The sequence below is a fragment of the Piliocolobus tephrosceles genome, chromosome 1 (genome assembly GCF_002776525.5).
Source record: "Piliocolobus tephrosceles isolate RC106 chromosome 1, ASM277652v3, whole genome shotgun sequence".
NCBI lineage: Eukaryota > Metazoa > Chordata > Mammalia > Primates > Cercopithecidae > Piliocolobus > Piliocolobus tephrosceles.
In genome coordinates, this window is record NC_045434.1 from 88,057,298 (window position 1) to 88,082,341 (window position 25,044).

The 25,044-nt window shown below is 43.4% G+C and overlaps 1 protein-coding gene across 4 annotated transcripts in view; it reads left to right on the forward strand.

Moving 5' to 3' along the window:
* The window catches only part of RPRD2 (regulation of nuclear pre-mRNA domain containing 2), a 118,252-nt gene extending 94,231 nt beyond the window's left edge, over positions 1–24,021 (forward strand). For 2 of the 4 annotated variants that reach the window (XM_023213589.3, XM_023213590.2), the window contains 4 exons: positions 3,928–4,210; positions 6,938–7,195; positions 11,750–11,950; positions 18,038–24,021. In XM_023213589.3, coding sequence (XP_023069357.2) covers positions 3,928–4,210; positions 6,938–7,195; positions 11,750–11,950; positions 18,038–20,811 — 3,516 coding nt within the window. In that variant the 3' untranslated portion in view covers positions 20,812–24,021. The remainder of the gene's footprint in view (positions 1–3,927; positions 4,211–6,937; positions 7,196–11,749; positions 11,951–18,037) is intronic. The other 2 variants (XM_023213592.2, XM_023213591.3) reach the window with 2 other exon arrangements.
* The last annotated feature ends 1,023 nt before the right edge of the window (positions 24,022–25,044 follow it).

The window sequence follows — 25,044 nt, forward strand, 5'->3', positions numbered from 1 at the left end:
CAAGATGGAGCCTCGTGCTGTCACCCTGGCTGGAGTGCGGTGGCACAATCTTGGCTCACTGCAACCTCTGCCTCCCAGGTTCAAGCGATTCTCCTGCCTCAGCCTCCTGAGTAGCTGGGACTACAGGCACATGCCACCACGCCCAGCTAATTTTTGTATTTTTAGTAGAGTCGAGGTTTCACCATATTGGTCAGGCTGGTCTTGAACTCCTGACCTCATGATCTGCCTGCCTTGGCCTCCAAAGTGCTGGGATTACAGGCGTGAGCCACTGTGCCTGGCCTTAATATTTTTACTTAATCAGTTGTGGCCAGTCTCCCAGCACTTCCATCTCTCTCCAGCCACCTTTATGGATTTTCTTTTTATCCTGCTTATACTCCAACATCCTTTGCAATTCCTCCCTCCTATGCAGACATTTTTCTCATTTTTGGGTCCATTCTCTCTAAGCTACTGAGTTTTTTCCCTCAGCTCCAGCTAATGAGTTTAGGACTGAATTGTTCACAAAGGAAAGGAAAGAAATTTTTCACTATTTTCATGAGCATATTAATCATAGCTGTTTGTGTTTTGTCATATAGTTCCAATATTGGCTTCACCTGTTATGGGTATATTCGTGGTGTTTGGTGTTTTTGTTTTGTTTTGTTTAGTGCCCAGAGGTAGTTGCTAATGTAGTGTCTGCATTTTCTTTTTAGCTATTTAGACCTATCTCTTAGCATGTCTGCTAATTTTTTATTGAATGCTGAACGTTAAAAGATTATGGAGTCTCTGGATGATTTTTCTCCCTCCAGAGACAGTTCACCCTTCTTTTGCTAGGCAGATGTTGAGGCTGATCATATTAATTAAATCTGAAACCTAACTCACTTGAGGCTGAATTGCAGTTTGAGCAAGCCCTGCTTCTGGAATATAGATTTTTCCCACAGAGAGCCTGGAATGACCACTAAGCCCCCTTCTCCATGGCATGATTTAAACTCTCTAGTCCTTGTTTCCTCATCACCATGAGACCACTGCTTTTTCGAAGGTGTTCTGCTTGGCTTCTTCCCTCTCAAGCCGCTCAGAATTCAGCAAATATCATGAAGGAAAAATTGTTGAGCCAGTTCTCTCTTTCCTCTTTCATCAGAATCTTGGCCTTTCAGGTCTCTAATTTTTGCCTGTTAAGATCAGCAAGACTGTTAAAAACTCTGCTTTTTTCTCTTTAATAGTGGCCCTCTCTTGTCCTTTTTGCCTTAATTCTCAGCTTCTTGCCTAGCTCCCCAGAATCAGCAGAACCCTAAGAGAAAATAATGTCAGCTTAGCTCTCCATGCTTTCCCTCTAATAGTATTTGCCACTTAGTTTTTGGTAGCCTTAGCACTCTCCAGTACATTCAAACAAGTGTGTCTATGTATCTGGCTTTTCTGCTTGTTCTTGATGAGAGCATTAGTCTACTATAAGCTACTCAGTTATATCAAAACCAAAAAGCTAGATTCTAATGTGTTCGTATCTTTTTAAAAATAATGCTTCTTGGCTGGGCACAGTGGCTCACAGATGTAATCCCAGCACTTTGGGAGGCTGGGGCAGGCAGATCACCTGAGGTCAGGAGTTCGAGATCAACCTAGCCAACATGGTGAAATCTTGTCTCTACAAAAAATACAAAAATTAGCCAGGAGTCGTGGTGTGTGCCTGTAGTCCCAGCTACTTGGAGGACTGAGGTAGGAGGATCACTTGAACCCGGGAGGCAGAGGTTGCAGTGAGCTCTGATCGTGCCACTACACTCCAGCCTGTGTGATAGAGCGAGACCTTGTCTGAAGTAAAATAAAATAAAATAAACGTTCTTGAATTTACAAAACAAAATGATAACACAACTAATGGTCATTGACTCTCAAAAAATGAAAAATTCAAAAGATAACTTTAAAATATTAGCAATTAAGACCATCAGGACATCTATAGGAATTAAGCCAAGTGGTCAGTATTAACATCAACAGTGGAAAGTCATATTGATTGTATGTGCCCTTGATACGGTGTGATCACAGTAGCAATTTACCTCTGTGGCCTTCCGCCGAAAAACTTTTTACCCCAGTCTAGCCTTGAGAAAAATATCAGTCAAATCTCATTTGACAATCTACAAAATACCTGACCAGTACTGTTGAAAACTGTCAAGATCGTCAAAACCAATGAAAGTCCAGGCCGGGCATGGTGGCTCATGCCTGTAATCCCAGCACTTTGGGAAGCCGAGGCGGGCGGATCACGAGGTCAGCAGTTTAATACCAGCCTGGCCAACATGGTGAAACCCCGTCTCTACTAAAAATACAAAAATTAGCTAGGCGTGGGGGCGCGCGCCTGTAATCCCAGCTACTCAGGAGGCTGAGGCAGGGGAATCGCTTGAACCCGGGAGGCAGAGGTTGCAGTGAGTCAAGGCCATGCCACTGCGCTCCAGCCTGGGTGACAGAGCAAGACTCCGTCTCAAAAAAAAAAAAAAGAAAATCCAGCAAAGTGTCACAAACAAGAGGAGTCTAAGGAGAAAGGAGACATGACTACTAAATGTTCTGTGGTATCTTGGATGGGATCCTAGGTTAGAAAAGGACATTAGGTAAAAAAAAAAAAAAAAAAAAAAAAACCTGAGGAAATCTAAAGTATGGACTTTTCATAATTATCAATATTGGTTCATTAATGTGACAAATGTATCATACTAATATTAGATGTTAATAATAGGGAAAATTGGATATAGGGTATATGGGAACTATCTTTGCAATGATTTTCTAACACCTAAAACTTCTTTTACAACAAATTGTATTTTTGTTTTGAGATAGGGTCTCTCTTTGTCACCCAAGCTGGAGTGCAGTGGTGTGATCACTGCTCACTGCAGCCCTGACCTCCTGGGCTCAAGCAGTCCTCCCACCTCAGCCCCCTGAGTAGCTGGCACTACAGGCAGCTGGGACTACAGGCACATGCTACCATGCACAGCTAATTTTTTATTTTTTTGTAGAGACAGAATCTCACTATGTTGCCCACGCTGGTCTTGAAATCCTGGCTTCAAGTGATCCTCCTTGCCTCAGCCTCCCAAAGTGCTGAGATTACAGACATGAACCACCAGACCCAGCCCCTGTTTTTTAAAACAATAGCCTTTGACCTCCCAGGCTTTGTTTTATTTTTGGATTTGATTATTATGATTATTATTATTATTATTATTATTATTATTTTGGTCTGTCTCATTTCTTGCTGTATCTCCAGTACCTAGAAGATACATTTAGGTTTTCAATAAATATTGGTTGGTTGGATAGATAAACAGGAGCAAGGGAATAGAAAATACAGATAACTGCTAGGTTTCTAACTCAGGCAACTGTGTGGACGGTAATACTCACTTAGGGAGTATAAAAAGCAGAAACTAGAAACTCCTGCATGCTTGACAGATGATATATTATCTTGTGTTGTGCCAGCAATGTACGTGGTTAATAATAATCAGAAAATCTAATCAGAGTCAAAATGGGTGGCCAGAGATGGCAGTGTATGCCTGCAATCCTAGCATTTTGGGAGGCTGAGGTGGGAGGATCACTTGAGCCCTGGAGTTCAAGACTAGCCTGGATAACATAGCAGGACCTCATCTCTCATTTAAGAAAATAAAATTTTATTTAAAAAAAAAGAGGGGGGCGGCCAAGCACGGTGGCTTAAGCCTGTAATCCCAGCGCTTTGGGAGGCTGAGGCGTGTGGATCACTTGAGGCCAGGAGTTCGAGACCAGCCTGGCCAACATGGTGAAACCCCATCTCTACTAAAAGTACAAAAATTAGCCAGGCATGGTGATGTGTTCCTGTGGATCCAGCTACTTGGAAGGATCACTTTGGCCCAGGAGGCGGAGGTTGCAGTGAACTGAGATCATGCCACTACACTCTAACCTGGGTGACAAAGTGAGACTAACTTTTTGGTCTTTTTCCAAGGAGTAAACTCCTTTTTTCTCTTTTAGGCATATAAAACCTTTGCTAACCGAGTAAACAATTTAAAGAAGAAGTTGGATCAATTGAAGTCAACCCTTCCAGATCCTGAAGAATCACCAGTTCCTTCCCCAAGCATGGATGCTCCCTCCCCGACTGGTTCTGAGTCTCCTTTTCAGGGAATGGGAGGTGAGGAATCCCGGTCACCAACCATGGAGAGTGAGAAATCTGCCACACCTGAACCCGTGACAGATAATCGTGATGTGGAAGACATGGAACTCTCAGATGTGGAAGATGATGGGTCAAAAATCATTGGTATGTCCTTGTGTGATTAATAGACAACTTATTCCTTATCTGTTTTGCCTTCCCAACAATGAATACGTCACAGGCAGGTATTAAAAGATAGTTCATTTCTTAAAAGATAGACCACTAAGGTAGCATTATAGTCTCTAGAGCAGTTGTTGAGGATTTGATATGCCAAATGTGTTAAGAATCATTGCTCATTATCTGCATTGTTAAAATGGTAGCTACTAGGCCATGGGCGGTGGCTCATGCCTGTAATCCCAGCAGTTTGGGAGGCTGAGGCAGGCGGATCACCTGAGGTCAGGAGTTCAAGACCACCCTAGCCAACATGGTGTAACCCTGTCTCTCCTAAAAATACAAAAAGTATCCGGGTGTGGTGGCAGGTACCTGTAATTCCAGCTACAAGGGAGACTGAGGCAAGAGAATCGCTTGAACCTGAGAGGCAGAGGTTGCAGTGAGCTGAGATCACGCCATTGCACTCCAGGCAGGTGACAGAGCGAGACTCCGTCTTGGGGAGATGGTGTGGGGAAAGTAGCTACTAGCTACCTGTGGCTAAGCATTTGAAATGAAGATTGTCCAACTTGAGACGTGCTGTAAATATAAAATACACATTGAGGCCGGGTATAGTGGCTCATGCCTGTAATCTCAGCACTTTGTGAGGGTGAGGTGGGCAGATTGCTTGAGTCCAGGAGTTTGAGACCAGCCTGGGCAACATAGCGAAACCCCGTCTCTACAAAAAATATAAAAATTAGTCAAGCGTGGTGGCATGTGTCTATAGTCCCAGCTGCTGGAAAGGTTGAGGCAGGAGAATCACTTGAGCCTGGGAGGCAGAGGTTGCAGTGAGCCAAGATCATGTCACTGCACTCAGCCTAGATGACAGAGAGAGACCCTGTCTCCCAAAAAAAAAAACAACAGACACATTGGAGTCCAGAAACTAGGCCGAGCACAGTGGCAAAAACTTAATACTCTCCCAAAGAGTTAAAATATCTTTTTTTTTTTTTTGAGACGGAGTTTCGCTCTTGTTGCCCAGGCTGGAGTGCAGTGGTGCAATCTCCGGCTCACTGCAACCTCCACCTCCTGGGTTCAAGCAATTCTCCTGCCTCAGCCTCCCGAGCACCTGGGATTACAAGCATGTGCCACCACACCGGGCTAATTTTGTATTTTTAGTAGAGATAGGGTTTCTCCGTGTTGGTCAGGGTGGTCTTGAACTCCCAACCTCAGGTGATCCGCCTGCCTCAGCCTCCCCAAGTGCTGGGATTACAAGCGTGAGCCGCCGCGCCTGGCTTAAAATATCTCATTAATAATTTTTATATTTATAACACTGAAATGAAAATATTTGGGATATATTAGGATGGATAAAATAGATTTTTAAATTACATGTTTCTTTTTATTTGTTTGTTTTTAAGAGAGAGAGTCTCCCTCTGTTACTCAGGCTGGAGTGCAGTTGCGCAATCTCAGTTCACTGCAACCTCCATCTCCCGGGTTCAAACGATTCTCCTGCCACAGCCTCCCGAGTAGCTAGGACTGATTTTAGGTGCATACCACCACACCTGGCTATTTTTTGTATATTTAGTAGAGACGGATTTTCTCCATGTTGGGCAGGCTGGTCTCAAACTCCTGACCTCAAGTGATCCGCCCGCCGCAGCTTCTCAAAGTGCTGGGAGGTGGACTTGAGCCACCATGCCTGGCCCTGGTTCTTTTTTTTTTTAATTTGGCTGCTGGAAAATTTAAACTTACATATGTGGCATATGTGGTTTAAATTGTATTCATGTTGAATAACACTGTTTTGGGATGAGGGGTCACTTTTACTGGAATTCCTTATTCTCTGTCACTTTTGACCATCAAGAATTCCAAAGTCAGTTTGTTAATCACACTTTCAGAAACAACCTGAATTAGTGAATTGTTTCTCTTTATCCCCAGCCTTTATAAATCTTATTAGATAATTTGACTCCTGTTGAATTTAATGCATTATTGATATATCCTTTAAAACATTAAAAAGAATTATTCAAGGTGATCAAGAGTTAAAATGTTGTAGTTTCAAATTAGTTAGTGCCTGATTGCACCCCCCAGTAGGGCAATTTCAGGAAGCCAGAGGAAAATACAGTGAATACTGTAGAGGTTCTGTTTCTAAGAACAGAAGTTCTTGGAAAGTTCTCAGGTTAATAACATCTTCAGTTGTACAAATTTAACACACAAATACTAAGAAAATGCAAAGGAATCATTGAAAAGTAAGATACAAGATAAATCCTGGAAATTGCTTTTTTTCTTGTTTTTTGTTTTTTTTTTTTTGAGACAGGAGTCTCGCTTTGTTGCCCAGGCTGGAGTGCAGTGGTGCAATCTCGGCTCATTGCAACCTCTGCCTCCTGGGTTCAAGCGATTCTTGTGTCGCAGCCTCTGTAGTAGCTGGGATTATAGATGCCTGCCACCACACCCAGCTAATTTTTTGTATTTTCTGTGGAGGCAGGGTTTCACCATGTTGACCAGGCTGGTCTCGAAATCCTGACCCCATGTGAGCCATTGTCCCCAGCTGGAAATTGCTTTTAAGCAGATATTAAAGGTGGGAATTATCATAAATTACAAAGAGTATGATTTTTTCAAAAAAGCATGAAGTGAGTCGTTGTTTTCTCTAATGTAGTGCCTTTTCCCCCAAATCCAGAAACATTAGGACATGTTATTTCATATAGGAAGCAAAGTCTGGAAAGTAGTAGGATGTAATATCTCTTTTCTTTGTTGAAACAGTCGAGGACAGGAAGGAAAAACCTGCAGAGAAGTCAGCTGTATCCACTTCTGTACCTACAAAGCCAACAGAAAATATCTCAAAGGCCTCTTCATGTACCCCAGTGCCTGTGACCATGACAGCAACTCCACCTCTTCCAAAGCCTGTGAATACTTCTCTTTCCCCTTCCCCAGCATTGGCTTTGCCAAACCTGGCTAATGTGGATCTGGCAAAGATCAGTTCCATCCTTAGCAGTTTGACGTCAGTCATGAAAAATACTGGTAAGTAAGCCCAGTAAAGAGGATAAACAATTAGTTTCCATCTTTTTAAATTGAATCATAATCTGTTTTGGGGAGGGTTGTTGTAGTTGTTGCTGTTGTTGTTGTTTAGACAGAGTCTCGCTCTGTCTCCCAGGCAGAAGGACAGTGGTGCAATCTTGGCTCACTGCAACCTCTGCCTCCTGGGTTTAAGTGATTCTCCTGCCTCAGCCTCCGAAGTAGCTGGGATTACTGGCACCTGCCACCACACCCGGCTAATTTTTGTATTTTCAATAGAGACGGGGTTTCACCAAGTTGGCCAGGCTGGTCTCGAACTACTGACCTCAGGTGATACACCCACCCTCGGCTTCTCAAAGTGCTGGGATTATAGGCCTGAGTCACAGTGCCCGGTCTGTCATTGATTTTTTTTTTAATTTTTTTTTTTTTTTTTTTTTGAGATAGAGTTTCAGTCATGTTATCCAGGCTAGAGTGCAATGGTGCAAACTCGGCTCACTGCAGCCTCCATCTCCCAGGTTCAAGCAATTCTGCCTCAGCCTCCCAAATAGCTAGGATTACAGGCATGTGCCACCATGCCCGGCTAGTTTTGTATTTTTGGTAGGAATGGGATTTCACCATGTTAGCCAGATTGGTCTCGAACTCCTGACCTCAGGTGATCCACCCATCTTGGCCTCTCAAAGTGCTGGGATTAGAGGCGTGAGCCAGCGCACCCAGCGAAATTAGTTGTTAAATTAAAAAATAAAATAATCCAATAATGGGTCATTATAGAAAAATTAGAAAATAAGCAAAGAGAATGAAGTAAATATCTAGCCCAGGTGTGGTGGCTCATGCCTGTAATCCCAGCACTTCGGGAGGCCGAGATGGTAGATTACCTGAGGCCAGGAGCTTGAGACCAGCCTTGGCAATATAGTGAGACCCTATCTCTAAATAAAAAATGAAAAATGAAAAAAAAATTTTAATAAATATCTATAATCCCGTTACCCCAAAGGAACCACTTGTGTTTACCCTTAAAAGTATATGTGTATATGAATATTCTGGAGAATTAAATATTTGTAACAATTTTTTAAAACTAATTTAAGTATGTTGCATATACTGTTTCAAAACTAGTTATTTAAAAGTTAATTACATATCTTGACTGTTTTTATGAATCATTAAATATTTATCTACATCATTTTTAATAGCTGCATAGCATTTGGTAACTTATCTAATCCTTTATTATTAGGCACTTAGTACTGTTTCCAGTTTTTTACTGTTATGAAGAATACTGTAGGGCCAGGTGTGGTGGCTCACGCCTGCAATCCCACCACTTTGGGAGGTGGAGGCAGGTGGATCACTTGAGGCCAGGAGTTCGAGACCAACCTGGACAACATCGCAAAACCCCATCTCTACTAAAAAAACAAAAATTAGGCCAGGCGTGGTGGTTCACGCCTGTAATCCCAGCACTTTGGGAGGCCAAGGCAGACGGATCAGCTGAAGTCAGGAGTTCGAGACCAGCCTGGCCAACTTGGTGAAACCCTGTCTACTAAAAATACAAAATTTAGCCGGGCATGGTGGCATGCGCTTGTAGTCCCAGCTACCTGGGAGGCTGAGGCAGGACAATCGCTTGAACCTGGGAGGTGGAGGTTGCAGTGAGCCAAGATCACACCACTGCACTTTAGCCTGGTCGACTGAGCAAGACTGCGTCTCAAAAAAAAGAAAAAATTAGCCAGCGGTGGTGGCACGTACCTGTAATTCCAGCTACTCAGAAGGCTGAGGCATGAGTATCATTTGAACCCAGAAGGCAGAGGTTGCAGTGAGCCAGGATCAAGCCACTGCACTCCAGCCTGGGCGACAGAGCAAGACTCTGTCTCAAAAAAAAAAAAAAAAAATACTGTAAATGATAAAAATTTTATGAATAACCCTTTGAAAGAGCTAAGTATATAACACTTTTTAATGTAATTTTGTTAATTATTTTTATTTATTTATTTTTTATTTTTTATTTTTTTTGAGAAAGAGTCTTGCTCTGTCCCCCAGACTGCTGGAGTGCAGTGGCACAATCTCAGCTCACTGCAACCTCTGCCTCCCGGGTTCATGCCCTTCTCCTGCCTCAGCCTCCAGAGTAGCTGGGACTACAGGCGCCCACCACCACGCCCAGCTAATTTTTTGTATTTTTAGTAGAGACAAGGTTTCACTGTGTTAGCCAGGATGGTCTCGATCTCCTAACCTCATGATCCGCCCGCCTCAGCCTCCCACAGTGCTGGGATTACAGGCTTGAGCCACCATGCCCGGCCGTTTATTTATTTATTTTGAAACAAGTTTTCACTCCATCACCCAGGCTGGAGTGCAGTGGTGCAATCATGGCGAACTGTAGCCTCAAACTTACGGGTTCAAGTGATCCTCCCACCTGAGCCGTTGAGTAGCTGAGACCACAGGTGTACGCCAGCACATCTGGCTAAGTTTTGTGGGTTTTTTGATAGAGACAGCATCTTACTACGTTATCCAGGCTGATCTTGAACTCTTGGGCTCAAGCGTTCCTCCCATCTTGGCCTCCTAAAATGTTGGGATTACAATCTTGAGCCACTGCACCCAGCCCGAAATTTTTTAAATAAATTTTGCCAGGCATGGTGGGATACCGTGTAGTCCCAGCTACTCGGGAGGCAAAGGCAGGAGGATCATTTGAAGCCAGGAATTCCAGGCTGTGTAGTTCACTGTGACCACGCCTGTGAATAGCCACTGCGCTCCAGCCTGAGCAACACAGTGAGACCACATCTCAAAAACTAAATAAAAATACATAGTCTTTTAATATATTATGACTAAATTGATATCCAAAAAAGTGCTATTTTATATGACTAATATATGAAAGTTTCTGTTGTTCCTTACCTTCTCCAGTTACTTGCCTTGTGGAGTCTACAAATCCAACCTTAAAAAGTTGTTTAATTTCCATTTCTTCTATGAAAGATGTTAAAAATTTTTTTCCTTTGCTTATCACTTATGTTTCTTTGTGAAATATCTGTTCATATGTTTTATCTTTTTTTAAATATCAAATGTTTTTCTCTTTATATATTTTATTTCCAGTTAAAGATCAACCCAGTGTTTTAAAATGTAAAAATATAAAGGAAATTTCTTAAATAATCTCATTTTAAAAGCTGTTTCAAAAGCACATAACTGCCGGGCGCAGTGATTCACGCCTGTAATCCCAGCACTTTGGGAGGCCAAGGCGGGTGGATCACAAGGTCAGGAGATCGAGACCACCCTGGCTAACACGGTGAAACCCCGTCTCTACTAAAAATACAAAAAATTAGCCGGACGTGGTGGCGGGCGCCTGTAGTCCCGGCTACTCGGGAGGCTGAGGCAGGAGAATGGCATGAACCCAGGAGGCGGAGCTTGCAGTGAGCTGAGATTACGCCACTGCACTCCAGTCTGGGTGACAGAGTGAGACTCTGTCCCCCCCCGCCACAAAAGAAAAAAAAGCAGGCCAGGCGCGGTGGCTCAAGCCTGTAATCCTAGCACTTTGGGAGGCCGAGACGGGCGGATCACGAGGTCAGGAGATCGAGACCATCCTGGCTAACACGGTGAAACCCCGTCTCTACTAAAAATACAAAAACTAGCCGGGCGAGGTGGCAGGCGCCTGTAGTCCCAGCTACTTGGGAGGCTGAGGCAGGAGAATGGCGTAGACCCAGGAGGCAGAGCTTGCAGTGAGCTGAGATCCGGCCACTGCACTCCAGCCCAGGCGACAGAGCGAGACTCCACCTCAAAAAAAAAAAAAGAAAAAAAAAGCACATAATTTACCAGTCACATAAAATTATGCAGTGACTGAGTTATACAACTGTAGTGGCTCTCAGCGTCCAGTCAGCCAGCAGTATTTAGTGAGCACCTACAGTGCTCTAAGCTGTAGGTGCCATTTGGTGGAGAAAAAAGAAATATTGTCCAGGTGTGGCGGCACACGCCTGTAATTGCCAGCATTTTGGAAAGCCAAGGTGGGAGGATCACTTGAAGTCAAGACCACGCTGGGCAACATAGCAAGACCCTGTTTCTATTTTTTAAAAATAAATAAGAAATATTGGGGCTCTCAAAACTATGCAAATCACTTAATACTTGTTTGTTTTTTTGAGACAGAGTCTCACTCTGTCTCAACTCTTGTCTCACCGCAACCTCTACCTCCTGGGTTCACCTCCTGCCTCAGCCTTCCAAGTAGCTGGGATTACAGGCGCCTGCCACCACACCCGGCTAATTTTTTATTTTTAGTAGAGATGGGGTTTCCCCATGTTGGTCAGGCTGGTCTCAAACTCCTGACCTCAGGTGATCCGACTGCCTCGGCTTCCCAAAGTGCTGGGGTTACCAGTGTGAGCCACCTCGTCCGGCCAATACTTGTTTGTTTTAATGGTGTTCCAAGTAAAGGGAGATAATCTTAATCTTTTCAGATTTTTTTTTTTGTACATGTCATGTTATGATGGACCATTTGTGGATCAACCACAGAAGAATTCCTGTTAATTATATCAAACTCATTGAAGTGAGTGGAAAGTATCGGGAATTGAAGTCATTTTGAATTGCATTTTCTTGAGTTCATCTTTCTGCCACCAGGGGTCAGTCCTGCATCAAGACCTTCTCCAGGAACTCCCACCAGCCCCAGCAATCTCACCAGTGGCCTGAAAACACCTGCACCTGCCACGACAACATCTCACAACCCTCTGGCAAATATCCTCTCCAAGGTGGAGATCACCCCAGAGAGCATTCTGTCTGCACTTTCCAAAACCCAGACACAGTCAGCCCCTGCACTGCAAGGTAACTGACATGTGCCAGAGGGACTCGAATTGTGAATGTTTGTCTCTGGCTTACATTAATCCTGGATTCCATTTCTGAGGAATCCAGAGCCATAAAATGTATAACACAGTTAATTCATTATTATTTTTATTTATTTATTTTTTAAATTATTTTTTATTTTTGAAATGGAGTCTCACTCTGTTGCCCAGCTGGTGTGCAGTGGAGCGATCTCGGCTCACTGCAACCTCCACCTTCTGGTTCAAGTGATTCTCCTGCCTCAGCCTCCCTAGCAGCTGGGATTACAGACCTGCACCACCATGCCTGGCTAATTTTTGTATTTTTAGTAGAGATGGGGTTTCTCCATGTTGGCCAGGTTGGTCTCCAACTCCTGACCTCAGGTGATCTACCCACCCCAGCATCCCAAAGTACTGGGATTATAGGCGTGAGCCACCATGCCTGGTGGTCATTCTTCTTTTTTTTTTTTTTTTTTTTGAGATGGAATTTCACTCTTGTTGCCCATGCTGGAGAGCAATGGCCCACTCTCGGCTCACTGCAACCTCAGCCTCCCAAGTAGCTAGGATTACAGGCACCCGCCACCACATCCAGCCAATTTTTGTATTTTTAGTAGAGACGGGCTTTCACTATGTTGGGCCAGGCTGGCCTCAAACTCCTGACCTCAGGCAGTCTGCCCACCTCAGCCTCCCAAAGTGCTAGGATTACAGGCGTGAGCCACTGCGCCCATCCTATTCTTTTTATATTTATCATCTATGAGCTGACATCTGAAGAATTATGAAATGTCAAAGCTGAAAGAGACTAAGTATTATCCAGTCTAATCCCTTACTTTTCAGGTAAGGAAACTAAGGCTCAGTAAGGTGGTAAGACCTGCTTATGGTCACATACCTTTCTATTCAATATGAACCGAGACTGAAAGCCAGATTTCTTGACTGGAGTTCAGTATTATTTCACCTACACCATGACACCCTAGGGGCTGCATTAGTCCCAGCTTTTAATATAGGTTTATATATGTTGGGTTTTATTAATTTTAATGTTAACCAAAGCTAAAGACAATAGGAAAGGTCCATCTATTATCAAAAAATTTGGCCAGGCGCAGTCGCCCACACCTGTAATCGCAGCACTTTGGGAGGCTCCTCGCCTAAGGTCAGCAGTTCAAGACCAGCCTGGCCAACATGATGAAATGCCGTCTCTACTGAAAATATGAAAATTAGCCGGGTGTGGTGACGTACACGTGCAGTGTGCTGAGATCACAGTGAGCCGGGATCATGACACTGCACTCCAGCATGGGCGACAGAGCAAGACTCAGTCTCCCAAAAAAAAAAAAAATTTTTTATGACGCTTTGGGAACATAGTGAAACCCTATCTCTACAACAGAATTAAACATTAGCGCCAGGCGCAGTGGCTCATGTCTGTAATCCCAGCACTTTGGGAGGCCAAGGTGGGCAGATCACGAGGTCAGGAGATCAAGACCATCCTGGCTAACACAGTGAAACCCTGACTCTACTAAAAATACAAAAAATTAGACGGATGTTGTTGCAGGCACCTGTAGTCCCAGCTACTTGTGAGGCTGAAGCAGGAGAATAGTGTAAACCCAGGAGGCGGAGGTTGCAGTGAGCAGAGATCATGCCACTGCACTCCAGCCTGGGCGAAAGAACAAGACTCCGTCTCAAATAATAATAATAATAATAATAAGCTGGGCATAGTGGTGCATGCCTGTAGTTCCAGCTACTCAGGGGGCTAAGGCAGGAGGCTAGAGTCTTAGATGTAGTATTTTTGTTTTCAGCTACCTATAATCTCTCTCATTTGACCCTTTCTGTTCAGCTGTACTAATTATGTTTTGTGCATGACACCGCCTGTTTCTAACCTTTTTTCATAAATCTTTCCTACTCTCTACTCTCTTACACTCCAGATACCAACAAAACCCTTTTTAAGTACCATAATATAATTACAAAATGAATTACAAATACCAGGATGGTATATTCAGCGTAGTGATTTACTCTGTATCAGTAGTCTCAACCAAAGGCCTCCAGGGAGGACACTTGGCAATATCTGGAGACCTTTTTAGTTGTCTCAACTGGGGTAATGGTAGGGCTGCTACTTAGGAGGATGCCTTTAGGAGGATGCTCCTAAATATCCTACAATGTGTGAGACAGCCCCCAACAATAAAGAATTATCTAGCCCAAAGTGTCAGTAGTGCTGAGGTTGAGAAACCCTGCTCTCTATGAAAGGAATGGTATAAAACAGTTTCCTAAACTGTTATGTAAGTGGATCATTCAAGCATATTATAGTGAGCTTTGTCTTGAGATAAATTTTGTTACACAGAACTAAGTATTATTAATAATCCACAGCCCCTATCTATTGGCATCAGCAATAAAGAATTGATGATGACTGCAGCACATGTTGTGTACTACTAATATCAGGAACAATTTGAGAGTTTGACATGTTCATGCTTTCTCCCTTTTTATTTATTTATTTGTTTGTTTGTTTGCTTGTTTTTGAGATGGGGGCTTGCCCTGTTGCCCAGGCTGGAGTGCAGTGGTGTGATCTCGGCTCACTGCAGCCTTCCGAAGTGCTGGGATTACAGGTGTGAACCACCACGCCTGGCCTATGTGGATTTTCTGATGAGGCAAAATTTGAACAGAACTCGGTTCCTCATGGAATGTGGAATTCTCTTTGACTTTTAAAAGGATTGTATCTAACAACTTAAATAGATGTATTTCCTCAAAGATTGTTAACGAAATCCCAGAACTTTGTTCTGATTGTGTCATCCACAGCCCTAGGTATTGACAGATTTACAACACAAAAGAGAGAGACTTCAGGCCCAGTGTGGTGGGTCATGCCTGTAATTCCAGCACTTTGGGGAGGGGTGGATCACCTGAGGTCAGGAGTTCAAGACCAGCCTGGCCAACTGGGTAAACCTATCTTTCCAAAAAAAAAAAATACAAAAAATTGGGGTCACGCCTGTAACCCCAATTACTTGGGAGGCTGAGGCAGGAGAATCGCTTGAACCCGAAGGCAGAGGTTGCAGTGAGCTGGCCTGGGCAACAAGAGCAAAACTCCATCTCAAAAAAAAAGAGAGACTTCAGTGGGCAAAGGAGCAGAGTATGACTTGTTATGATTAAAGAGCAAACTTTTGGCTGGGCACAGTGGCTCATGCCTGTAATCCTAACACTTTGGGAGGCCACGATGGGAGAATCACTTGAGGCCACGAGTTTGAGACCAGCCTGGTCAATATAGCAAAACCCCCCATCTCTATTGTTTTTAAGACTTTTTAAAAATAATTAAAAAAAAAAAAAAAAAAAAAGATTGGAGAATTGGAGAAAAGTAATATTTAGTGGTGAGAGACAACTTTATCTATTATCAGAAATTTGAATAGTATATCTATCTTAAAAAGATGTTCTTTTGAAGAAGTTATCCCAAAATATCTGAAAAATATGCTGAAATAACTTCTAAAAATCGTATTACATTATCATATATCACATTCTAATATTTGAGGACTTCTGGGTTTTGTGAGAACAATGATTACCAAGAATTAAATCAGGCTTGGCGTGTTGGCTCATGCCTATAATCTTAGCACTTTGGGAGGCTGAAGTGGGACAATCACTTGAGCCCAAGATTTTGAGACCAGCCTGGGCAACATAGTGAGACCTTATCTCTACCGATAATAAAAAAGTTAGCTGGGCATAGTGACACACACCTGTGGTCCCAGCTACTTGGGAGGCTAAGGCAGGAAAATCTTTTGAGCCCAAGAGGTTGAGGTTACAGTGAGCTATGATCGCACCACTCTACTCCAGCCTGGGTGACAGAGCAAGAGCCTGTCTCTTAAAAAGAGAAAAAAGAAAAAAAAAGGAAACTATTAGGTGGGATTAATTATGTGGCTAGGGAACTCTTTGGAAGGAAACATGGATTTTTTTTTTTTCTTCAGGAGGATCATAACTAAACATTATTTCAGTTGTTTGGATATTGTTGAGTATTGGATAACAATAAAGACCATACAACATTATTTAGAAATGGCTTTAAAATGTTATAAGGATGGAGGGGACTTGAAATTCTTTAGACCTTAACTCTGTTAGAATATAGCTTAAAATTGAAATTTTGAGGAAACATTAATTGAAGTATCACATGAAGTATTTTCTTTAATCATATAATTACTAAGGAAAAATTTTAGTGTATTCAGTGACTAAAAGCTATAAATTTGGGTGAAATGTGTATTAAATTTTTTTTTATTTTTTTATTTTTTTTTGAGATGGAGTCTCGCTCTGTCGCCCAGGCTGGAGTGCAGTGGCCGGATCTCAGCTCACTGCAAGCTCCACCTCCCGGGTATACGCCATTCTCCTACCTCAGCCTCTGGAGTAGCTGGGACTACAGGCGCCCGCCACCTCGCCCAGCTAGTTTTTTGTATTTTTTTTAGTAGAGATGGGGTTTCACCGCCTTAGCCAGGATGGTCTCGATCTCCTGACCTTGTGGTCCACCCATCTCGGCCTCCCAAAGTGCTGGGATTACAGGCTTGAGCCACCACGCCCGGCTAATTTATTTTTAAATACAGAGACTCATTTTGTCACCCAGGCTGGAGTGCAGTGGCACATAGTTTACTGTAACCTTGAAATGGGCACAAGTGATCCTCCAGCCTCATCCTCCTGAGTAGCTAGGACTACAGGCATGCGCCATGATGCCCAGCTGATTTTTAAAATTTTTTTAGAGACAGATTCTCACTATGTTGCCCAGGCTGGTCTCAAACTCCTGGCCTCAAGCCGTCCTCCTGCCTCTGCCACCCAAAATGCTAGGATTACAGGCATGAGCCACCATGCCCAGCCAAAAGTTTTCGTTTGTGACAAGAAATTGGGTGAATTTTTAAAAATATGATTGAAGGCCGGGCGTGGTGGCTCATGCCTGTAATCCCAGCACTTTGGGAGGCCGAGGCGGGTGGATCACGAGGTCAGGAGATTGAGACCATCCTAGCTAACACGGTGAAACCCATCTCTACTTAAAAAAAAAATACAAAAAATTAGCCAGGCGTAGTGGCGGGCGCCTATAGTCCCAGCTACTCGGGAGGCTGAGGCAGGAGAATGGCATGAACCTGGGAGGTGAAGTTTGCAGTAAGCCAAGATCACGCCACTGCACTCCAGCCTGGGTGACAGAGCAAGACTCTGTCTCAAAAAAAAAAAAAAAAAAAAAAAAGATTGAATTTATAGACCCTTCTGTTATCTTTTTGTCAAATATTTTTCTAAAAAATTTTCTACAGGAGCAGTTTGTTTTATTGAACTTCAGTCTTTGCCCCCGAAGAAGTCTTTCTCAGTGCTTCTGAGAAAGTTTTGACTGCCAGTGAACACAGTTGAATTTCATCATTATCAATCTGGACTACATAATCCTTGGATTTTCCATGCTATAAAATGGGGATTGTGTGTTTTCTTGTGAAAGGACCAGTGTCCCTGGTGGTCTGTCTTTGTAAGTCTTTGTGGTGTATGTTTATTATAGATACATTTTACAACCAAAACTTGGATGGTTGAAAGCATTGTTTTCCAAAAAGTAACAACAGTCTACCAAGAGATGCTTCTTGAAAAAGGTGTTTCCTATTCAGATAAATTTCTGATATTTGCATTTGCCTGTCTCCCTCTTGAAAATAACAATGTATATTATTAGAGATAACTGTGGTTTGAAGGTTGGACAGGAAAGCTAGAACAGATCTGTTTGCATTTAGAGAAACATTTCCACAGATCAAACATTAAGAAATACTGGCTTAAAGTGTTGTTTGAAAAATAATTTTGCCTCCTTTCTTTTCCTGCTTTGCCTAACTTAAACTATGAATAATTCTGACATTAAAATCTCCCCTTCCTGTTGCCTTTTATTGTGCCACGTTGGGCTTATTTCTGGACTGTACTGGAAACATTTCAGTGATTTGCTCTTTATTGATAAATAGACCCAGTATTTTCTGTGACATTTAGCCATTGTTTGTTTGGTCTGGATTCCTTTTGGCCTTACACTTGTCTATCTGGTTCCCACCAAAATGAATGAGAATATCTGATTAGCCTACATTGTTTAAATTGCATGGTAGGGAGTTATTCTTTTTAACACCTCTAATCTTTGTTTCTACAGGCCTGTCATCTTTACTTCAGAGTGTTACTGGGAACCCAGTTCCAGCCAGTGAAGCTGCCTCACAGAGCACTTCAGCCTCCCCTGCCAACACCACAGTCTCTACCATAAAGGGAAGAAATCTGCCCTCCAATGCCCAACCTTTTATTTCCAAAAGCTTCAACTATTCTCCTAACTCATCAACTTCTGAAGTCTCTTCAACCTCAGCCAGCAAGGCCTCAATTGGGCAAAGCCCAGGGCTCCCAAGCACTACTTTTAAACTACCGTCCAACTCTTTGGGGTTTACAGCTACCCACAATACTAGCCCTGCTGCCCCACCTACTGAAGTTACCATGTGCCAATCTTCAGAGGTCTCCAAGCCAAAGCTGGAGTCAGAGTCCACCTCCCCAAGCCTGGAAATGAAGATCCACAACTTCTTAAAAGGTAATCCTGGTTTCAGTGGCTTAAACTTAAACATCCCAATCCTGAGCAGTTTGGGGTCCAGCGCCCCATCAGAGAGCCATCCCTCAGACTTCCAGCGTGGCCCTACTAGCACCTCAATCGACAACATTGATGGAACCCCTGTACGGGATGAACGGAGTGGGACACCCACCCAGGATGAGATGATGGACAAGCCCACATCCAGCAGTGTAGATACTATGTCCCTGCTTTCTAAGATCATTAGCCCTGGTTCCTCAACACCCAGCAGTACAAGATCACCACCCCCTGGGAGAGATGAAAGCTACCCCCGAGAGCTCTCCAGTTCTGTATCTACATATCGACCCTTTGGTCTGGGCAGTGAATCTCCCTATAAGCAGCCTCCTGATGGAATGGAGAGACCATCTTCCCTGATGGACTCTTCACAGGAAAAGTTCTACCCAGATACTTCTTTCCAAGAAGATGAGGATTACAGAGATTTTGAGTACTCAGGGCCTCCACCCTCTGCCATGATGAACCTAGAGAAGAAACCAGCCAAATCTATCCTGAAATCAAGCAAGCTGTCTGATACCACCGAGTACCAGCCAATTCTGTCCAGTTATAGCCACAGAGCCCAAGAATTTGGGGTAAAGTCTGCCTTCCCTCCATCTGTAAGGGCCCTCCTGGATTCTAGTGAGAACTGTGACCGTCTCTCATCTTCCCCTGGGCTATTTGGTGCCTTCAGCGTAAGAGGGAATGAACCTGGGTCTGACCGGTCACCATCACCGAGTAAGAATGATTCATTTTTCACCCCTGACTCCAACCACAATAGCTTGTCTCAATCTACCACTGGGCATCTCAGTTTGCCACAGAAGCAGTACCCAGACTCTCCTCACCCAGTCCCACATCGTTCCCTTTTCTCTCCGCAGAACACCCTTGCCGCTCCCACGGGTCACCCACCCACATCAGGCGTGGAGAAAGTCCTGGCCTCCACCATTTCCACCACGTCGACGATTGAATTTAAGAATATGCTTAAAAACGCCTCACGTAAGCCCTCAGATGATAAGCATTTTGGCCAGGCCCCCAGCAAGGGCACTCCAAGTGATGGTGTCAGTCTCCCAAACCTCACCCAGCCCAGCTTGACCACCACTGATCAGCAGCAACAAGAAGAGCACTACCGCATAGAAACGCGCGTCTCCTCCTCCTGCTTAGACTTGCCTGATAGCACAGAAGAAAAGGGGGCCCCTATAGAAACCTTGGGTTATCACAATGCATCTAATAGGAGGATGTCAGGGGAGCCAATCCAGACCGTAGAGTCCATCCGAGTTCCTGGGAAGGGAAATAGAGGACACGGGCGTGAGGCTTCAAGGGTGGGTTGGTTTGATCTGAGCACATCAGGTAGCTCTTTTGACAATGGCCCTTCAAGTGCCTCTGAGTTGGCATCCCTTGGGGGTGGGGGCAGCGGAGGCCTCACTGGCTTTAAAACAGCACCATACAAGGAACGGGCACCCCAATTTCAGGAGAGTGTCGGCAGCTTTCGTTCCAACAGTTTCAACTCAACATTTGAGCATCATCTTCCCCCATCCCCCTTGGAACATGGGACACCCTTCCAGAGAGAGCCAGTGGGGCCATCATCTGCCCCACCTGTCCCTCCTAAGGATCATGGTGGTATCTTCTCTCGAGATGCACCCACTCATCTACCCTCTGTGGATCTTTCGAACCCCTTCACAAAGGAGGCAGCCCTGGCCCATGCTGCCCCACCCCCTCCTCCCGGAGAGCACAGTGGAATTCCTTTCCCTACCCCACCTCCTCCTCCCCCTCCTGGGGAACATAGCAGCAGTGGTGGGAGTGGTGTCCCCTTTTCTACTCCACCCCCTCCTCCACCCCCTGTTGACCACTCTGGAGTTGTACCCTTCCCAACCCCACCACTGGCAGAGCACGGAGTGGCAGGGGCTGTGGCAGTATTTCCCAAGGACCATAGTTCCCTCCTTCAAGGGACCCTGGCTGAGCATTTTGGGGTACTCCCAGGACCCAGGGACCACGGGGGCCCCACCCAACGGGACCTCAACGGCCCTGGCCTTAGCCGTGTACGAGAGAGCCTGACCCTACCCTCCCATTCTCTGGAACACCTGGGCCCACCCCATGGAGGAGGAGGTGGGGGAGGCAGCAACAGCGGCAGTGGGCCCCCCTTGGGTCCCTCACACAGAGACACCATCAGCCGGAGTGGCATGATCTTACGGAGTCCCCGGCCAGACTTTCGGCCTAGGGAACCTTTTCTCAGCAGAGACCCGTTTCACAGTTTAAAGAGACCCAGGCCACCTTTTGCTAGGGGCCCTCCGTTCTTTGCACCAAAACGCCCATTCTTCCCTCCCAGGTACTGATGGAAACCAAGGGAAAGGCATTTTGAACAGTCTAGAGAACATTGGAAGTAGGAGTTTGGTTTATTGTTGTTTTTATTTGTTTTCTCTTTCTCGATTTTTTTTTTATTATAACAAAGGGCCTCTCTTCCAAACTAAGAAATCACATATGCTTACGTTTTACTATTCAATTCAATCCTCCCTCCCATTGCACTTATCTACCTTCCCCAAGTTGTTTGTATTAAAAAAGAAAAAAAAAAAAGTAAAGAAACACAACCAAAGCCACTTCATTTGGCTGGGGGGTTGGGGAGTGGGGAGGAAACAATCTTTATTTTATCCCATCTATTGAAGAGTATTACTACATTTGAAATAAAACTTCCATCAGTACAGATAACCACATGTGCAATGTTGGGATGTTATTTTGGGCTTGGCTTATCGAGTAGTCAATGGAAGGATTCCTGTTCCCTCCCTCTGCAGCTTAGAATGTGCTGTAGCCAGCTCGGCTCCCTTCCCTGTGTGTCTGTGTCTGCTAACAGCCAAGAGATGTTGTAAGGGAGGAAATGTGGGAGATGTTGAACCTGTCAAGTTTGTTTGTTTCTAAAGGCATGTTGAAGTTGAGTTCTTTATCCTTCTCCTAAAATCTTTTTTTAATCAGCCTCAAGGTTAAAATAAGGAGTGACTACAGTATATAAAATTAGGAAAGGAAGCATTAATGGTGTGATATGACCTGCCTGTTTTTTGTAAACAAGATAATAGGAAATGTTTTCAAGGTAGTTTCACATATCTTGCACCAAGCTCATGCCTCTTGCTTTTCTTTTTTGACTTTCTTTATCTCCCTCAGTTTTTCTTCTGCTGTGGCCAGAAAGACAGTCACTAGAGTTGACTATTGATACAAAGGTGCAACAGAAATACTATCCCTGCATTTTTAAATATAAGAAATAGACATTAATTTTACCACGGTGCCTCCCTAATGTAAGTGATTATTTATTGGTGGTTTTCAAAAAGGTTAACTATTAGAGAAATATTTGTCTTTATCTTCCTTTTCCCCTTGCTTCAGTTGTGTTATTCACCCCATTCTTGATATTTTAAAGGAGGAGACTCAGTAGCATTTTCCTTTATATTATACACACGTGTCTATCCCATTTCAAGGCTCAAGTCTTACCCCCACCTCTTGCTCCCAATAGGAAATAAAGACCATTTCTGCCCTTAGTTGTTTTACATGCGAGATAAGTGCTTTCCTTCTCCCTGGACTGAAAGACTTGTTTGTATTTCTACATCTAGTACTTGGGAAATAGACAATCATCATACTTTGAGTGTTTATATCTTTAGGGACACTGAAAAGTAAATGTTGCTTTACTCCATTTTTTTTTTTTTTTATTTAGTATCTTACCCCAAGGCATACACACTGATAATCTCCAGTTAGATGAGTAAAACAGTATGTGCTTAGTTTTTCAGAGAATTCTAGCAAGTTTCATATTTTCTTCCAAGTTAGTATAGAACTAACTATAGGAAGTATGGGGTTGCTTTTTCCTCCAGTGGAATATTACAGATGGGGGAGGGTGGGCAATGTAGTGACAGAAAATGATTCTCTCAGAATGAACTTACTTTTCAGAGAAAGAGCAGCATAAACCAGATGCACATCATGATTTGGGAGTTTTTGTGTAATTTATTCTATTTATTTGGGCTCGCCATGTGTTCTGGGGTTAGGATGCTGCAGGTCATTCATCTTCCTAATGCCTGTCTGGTCTTAAAGCCAGCTGTTCTTTCTTTCCTCGACCCTCTCTGCCCTGTAGCTCTCCCCACAAAAATGCATGATACCACGATCTTATGTGTAGGATGGGGTATGTAGTGTAGCAAAGAAAAGAAAGTATAGTTATATTGAGTCCTAAGACATTTGTTAGGGAAAAGCATAAGAGAAAATGGGGTGGGGGTGGGGAAATTATATTTTACTTTCAAAATTGAAATAGGTTTTTTTTTTTTTCCCAGAAATTAAATGGGATGTTTTTCATTCTAGAATAAAAGAATGTGAATACTCTCTGCTGCTCTTGTTTAAGCTAAAAGTAGTGTTTACTTGAAAAGGCTCTCTGACCATTTAATTCTATCAGAAAACGTGGGGATGTCAGGCAAGTGGCTTCCTGAACGTTGGGGCGGGATAATTGTCCTCAAAAGTATGATGGTTAATACATGAAAGGAAGACTTTGTTGTACAGTTTCAAAGATGAGCTTTTAAGGAGTTGGGTTTTTGTGGGGTACTTTTTTGTTTTTTAAGCCACAAAATCCTCAATATGTTTGTTTTAGGATGGAAGTGAGGATTTGTATGAGACTGTCAGCTATTAATTTTAAGGAAATCTTAAAATTTACATTTACATCAGTTAATGAAGATGACAATGTGTATATATGTGATACAGTGAAACAAAAAAGACAGTTCTGGTATTCATAACATGAAAGAAAGGGGTTTTATTCTTTCTGTGTCTGTGATTTAAAACTCTGTGACCATGCTCTGACTTTTGTATTTCAACCTGAGTTCAAACAAATAAACAAGATATTTTTTAAAGAAAGCATAACATAGTGTGTCTTGGCAAGGACATGATTCATATGGCAGCAGAATGTGAGAAGTTGTAAGGTCCTTGGTACTCACTGTAAAATCACAGACAGAGAATTGGTAGGGGTCGTGAATACACTAGTACCACTTAAAGTTCAATGATACAGTATCAGAAATAGGGTCCTTAAGTATTTTGAAAGAGTTTACTCTTCAGGCAGCTTAGATGAGAGCTCTCTCTCTGCTCTCCTCTACCCTCTCAAAAGTTGACAGTAAACAGAATTTGGTTTGATTCTAGGGAGGGGAAATTGAGCAGAGAATAGGACTTTAATACTTTCCAATACCAGGAATAAAATGTCTGTGATATATATGGGGTACAGCAAACCTATCTAGATAATGTGAATACGATAAACTTCCTAATTGCAGGATATTCACTCTCAATCCTGAAGTTACCGGTTCCTGCCAAATTGAGCTTCAGCTGTTACTGTTTTGAAGCCGCTGTAAATTACTGCTTTCCCCAGATCCCCCACTATTTTTTTAAATGGGCGGGGGCGCCTGTTAAGATTTAAAATAGATATGTTGGATTGATATTCTCACGTGTTCAGTGTGAAAACAAAACAAGTACATGCTTTAGAAGCAACAACAATGAAATCCTTTTGAAATGTGTATTGATATCATTTAATAAAATAACTAGTTCGAAAGGTTTGACATTTTTCTTTGAGATGGGCTTGGACCAAGGGCCCCTGGCTTCCTGGTGAGTGCAAATAGGAGGGAACTTCTCAGGAGCTGAAACTGCTGCTTTGTGGAGTAGGCCTATGGTTGGAAAACCTAAGTTTTCTCCAGCAAAGACCCAACATGACTGTCCAGGGCCGAAGGTGAAACCAACTAGAGAATGCAGAAGGAAAAGCCTGGATATATCTCAGAAGATACGGTTGTATTGGCTTCTGGTCCAACGGTATGTGGGTGGGAGTAGTGGTGTGTGTGCCCACACATTTCTCAGGCACATACAGAGATACCACAGACCACCCACTTCGTGACCACTTGCACTTTACTCTCTTCCAGACATTCCTTTTTTAAAAAAATCTTTGTCCCCAATATTTTGTTTTCCACTTTAATAAAGTATGGCTTCCTTTGTTGTGTGGTTGACTTTTCCCCTCATGTTGATCTTTTCCAGATGTCCCCTTTGACTTCTGCACTTAACGTCACTGAAGGCAATCTGAGCCTCTAAGATCTTTATGGCCTTGTGGGTTTTCTGTTTGATCCTTTGTGTAATTGAATTTTGGAAAGGGGCAATGGATGGGTTCTAGATGTTCAGGGAGTGGTTGGTGAAGTGGGATATACAGTATTAATAATTTTTTGTGCATGTCTTCAAAAGACTGCAACTGTGAGCCAAGAAGCATTTTTAAAGCAAGCATAGAATTGCGGGTTTAGGGTGGTAGTAGGGATCCTTCTGGCCAATTCTTTGCCCACATCTGTCCTTCTTACTGCATATTGGCAATCTGTTGTGCAGAAGCCACACTTAATCCTTCTGTATTACCCCATCCCTTGTTCATAACCCAGTGAGGCTGGGTTGGAATGCTGGCTTTAAGGGGTAAAGAGGAATAGTCACTGCATCTGGGCCAGGCCTGGATCACTGGCAGGGTAGAAGGCTCTAAATAGCAGCTTTGCTTACGTGAAGGTACGTGCATGTATCACCAGACACTTAACTAGCAGTGGCCT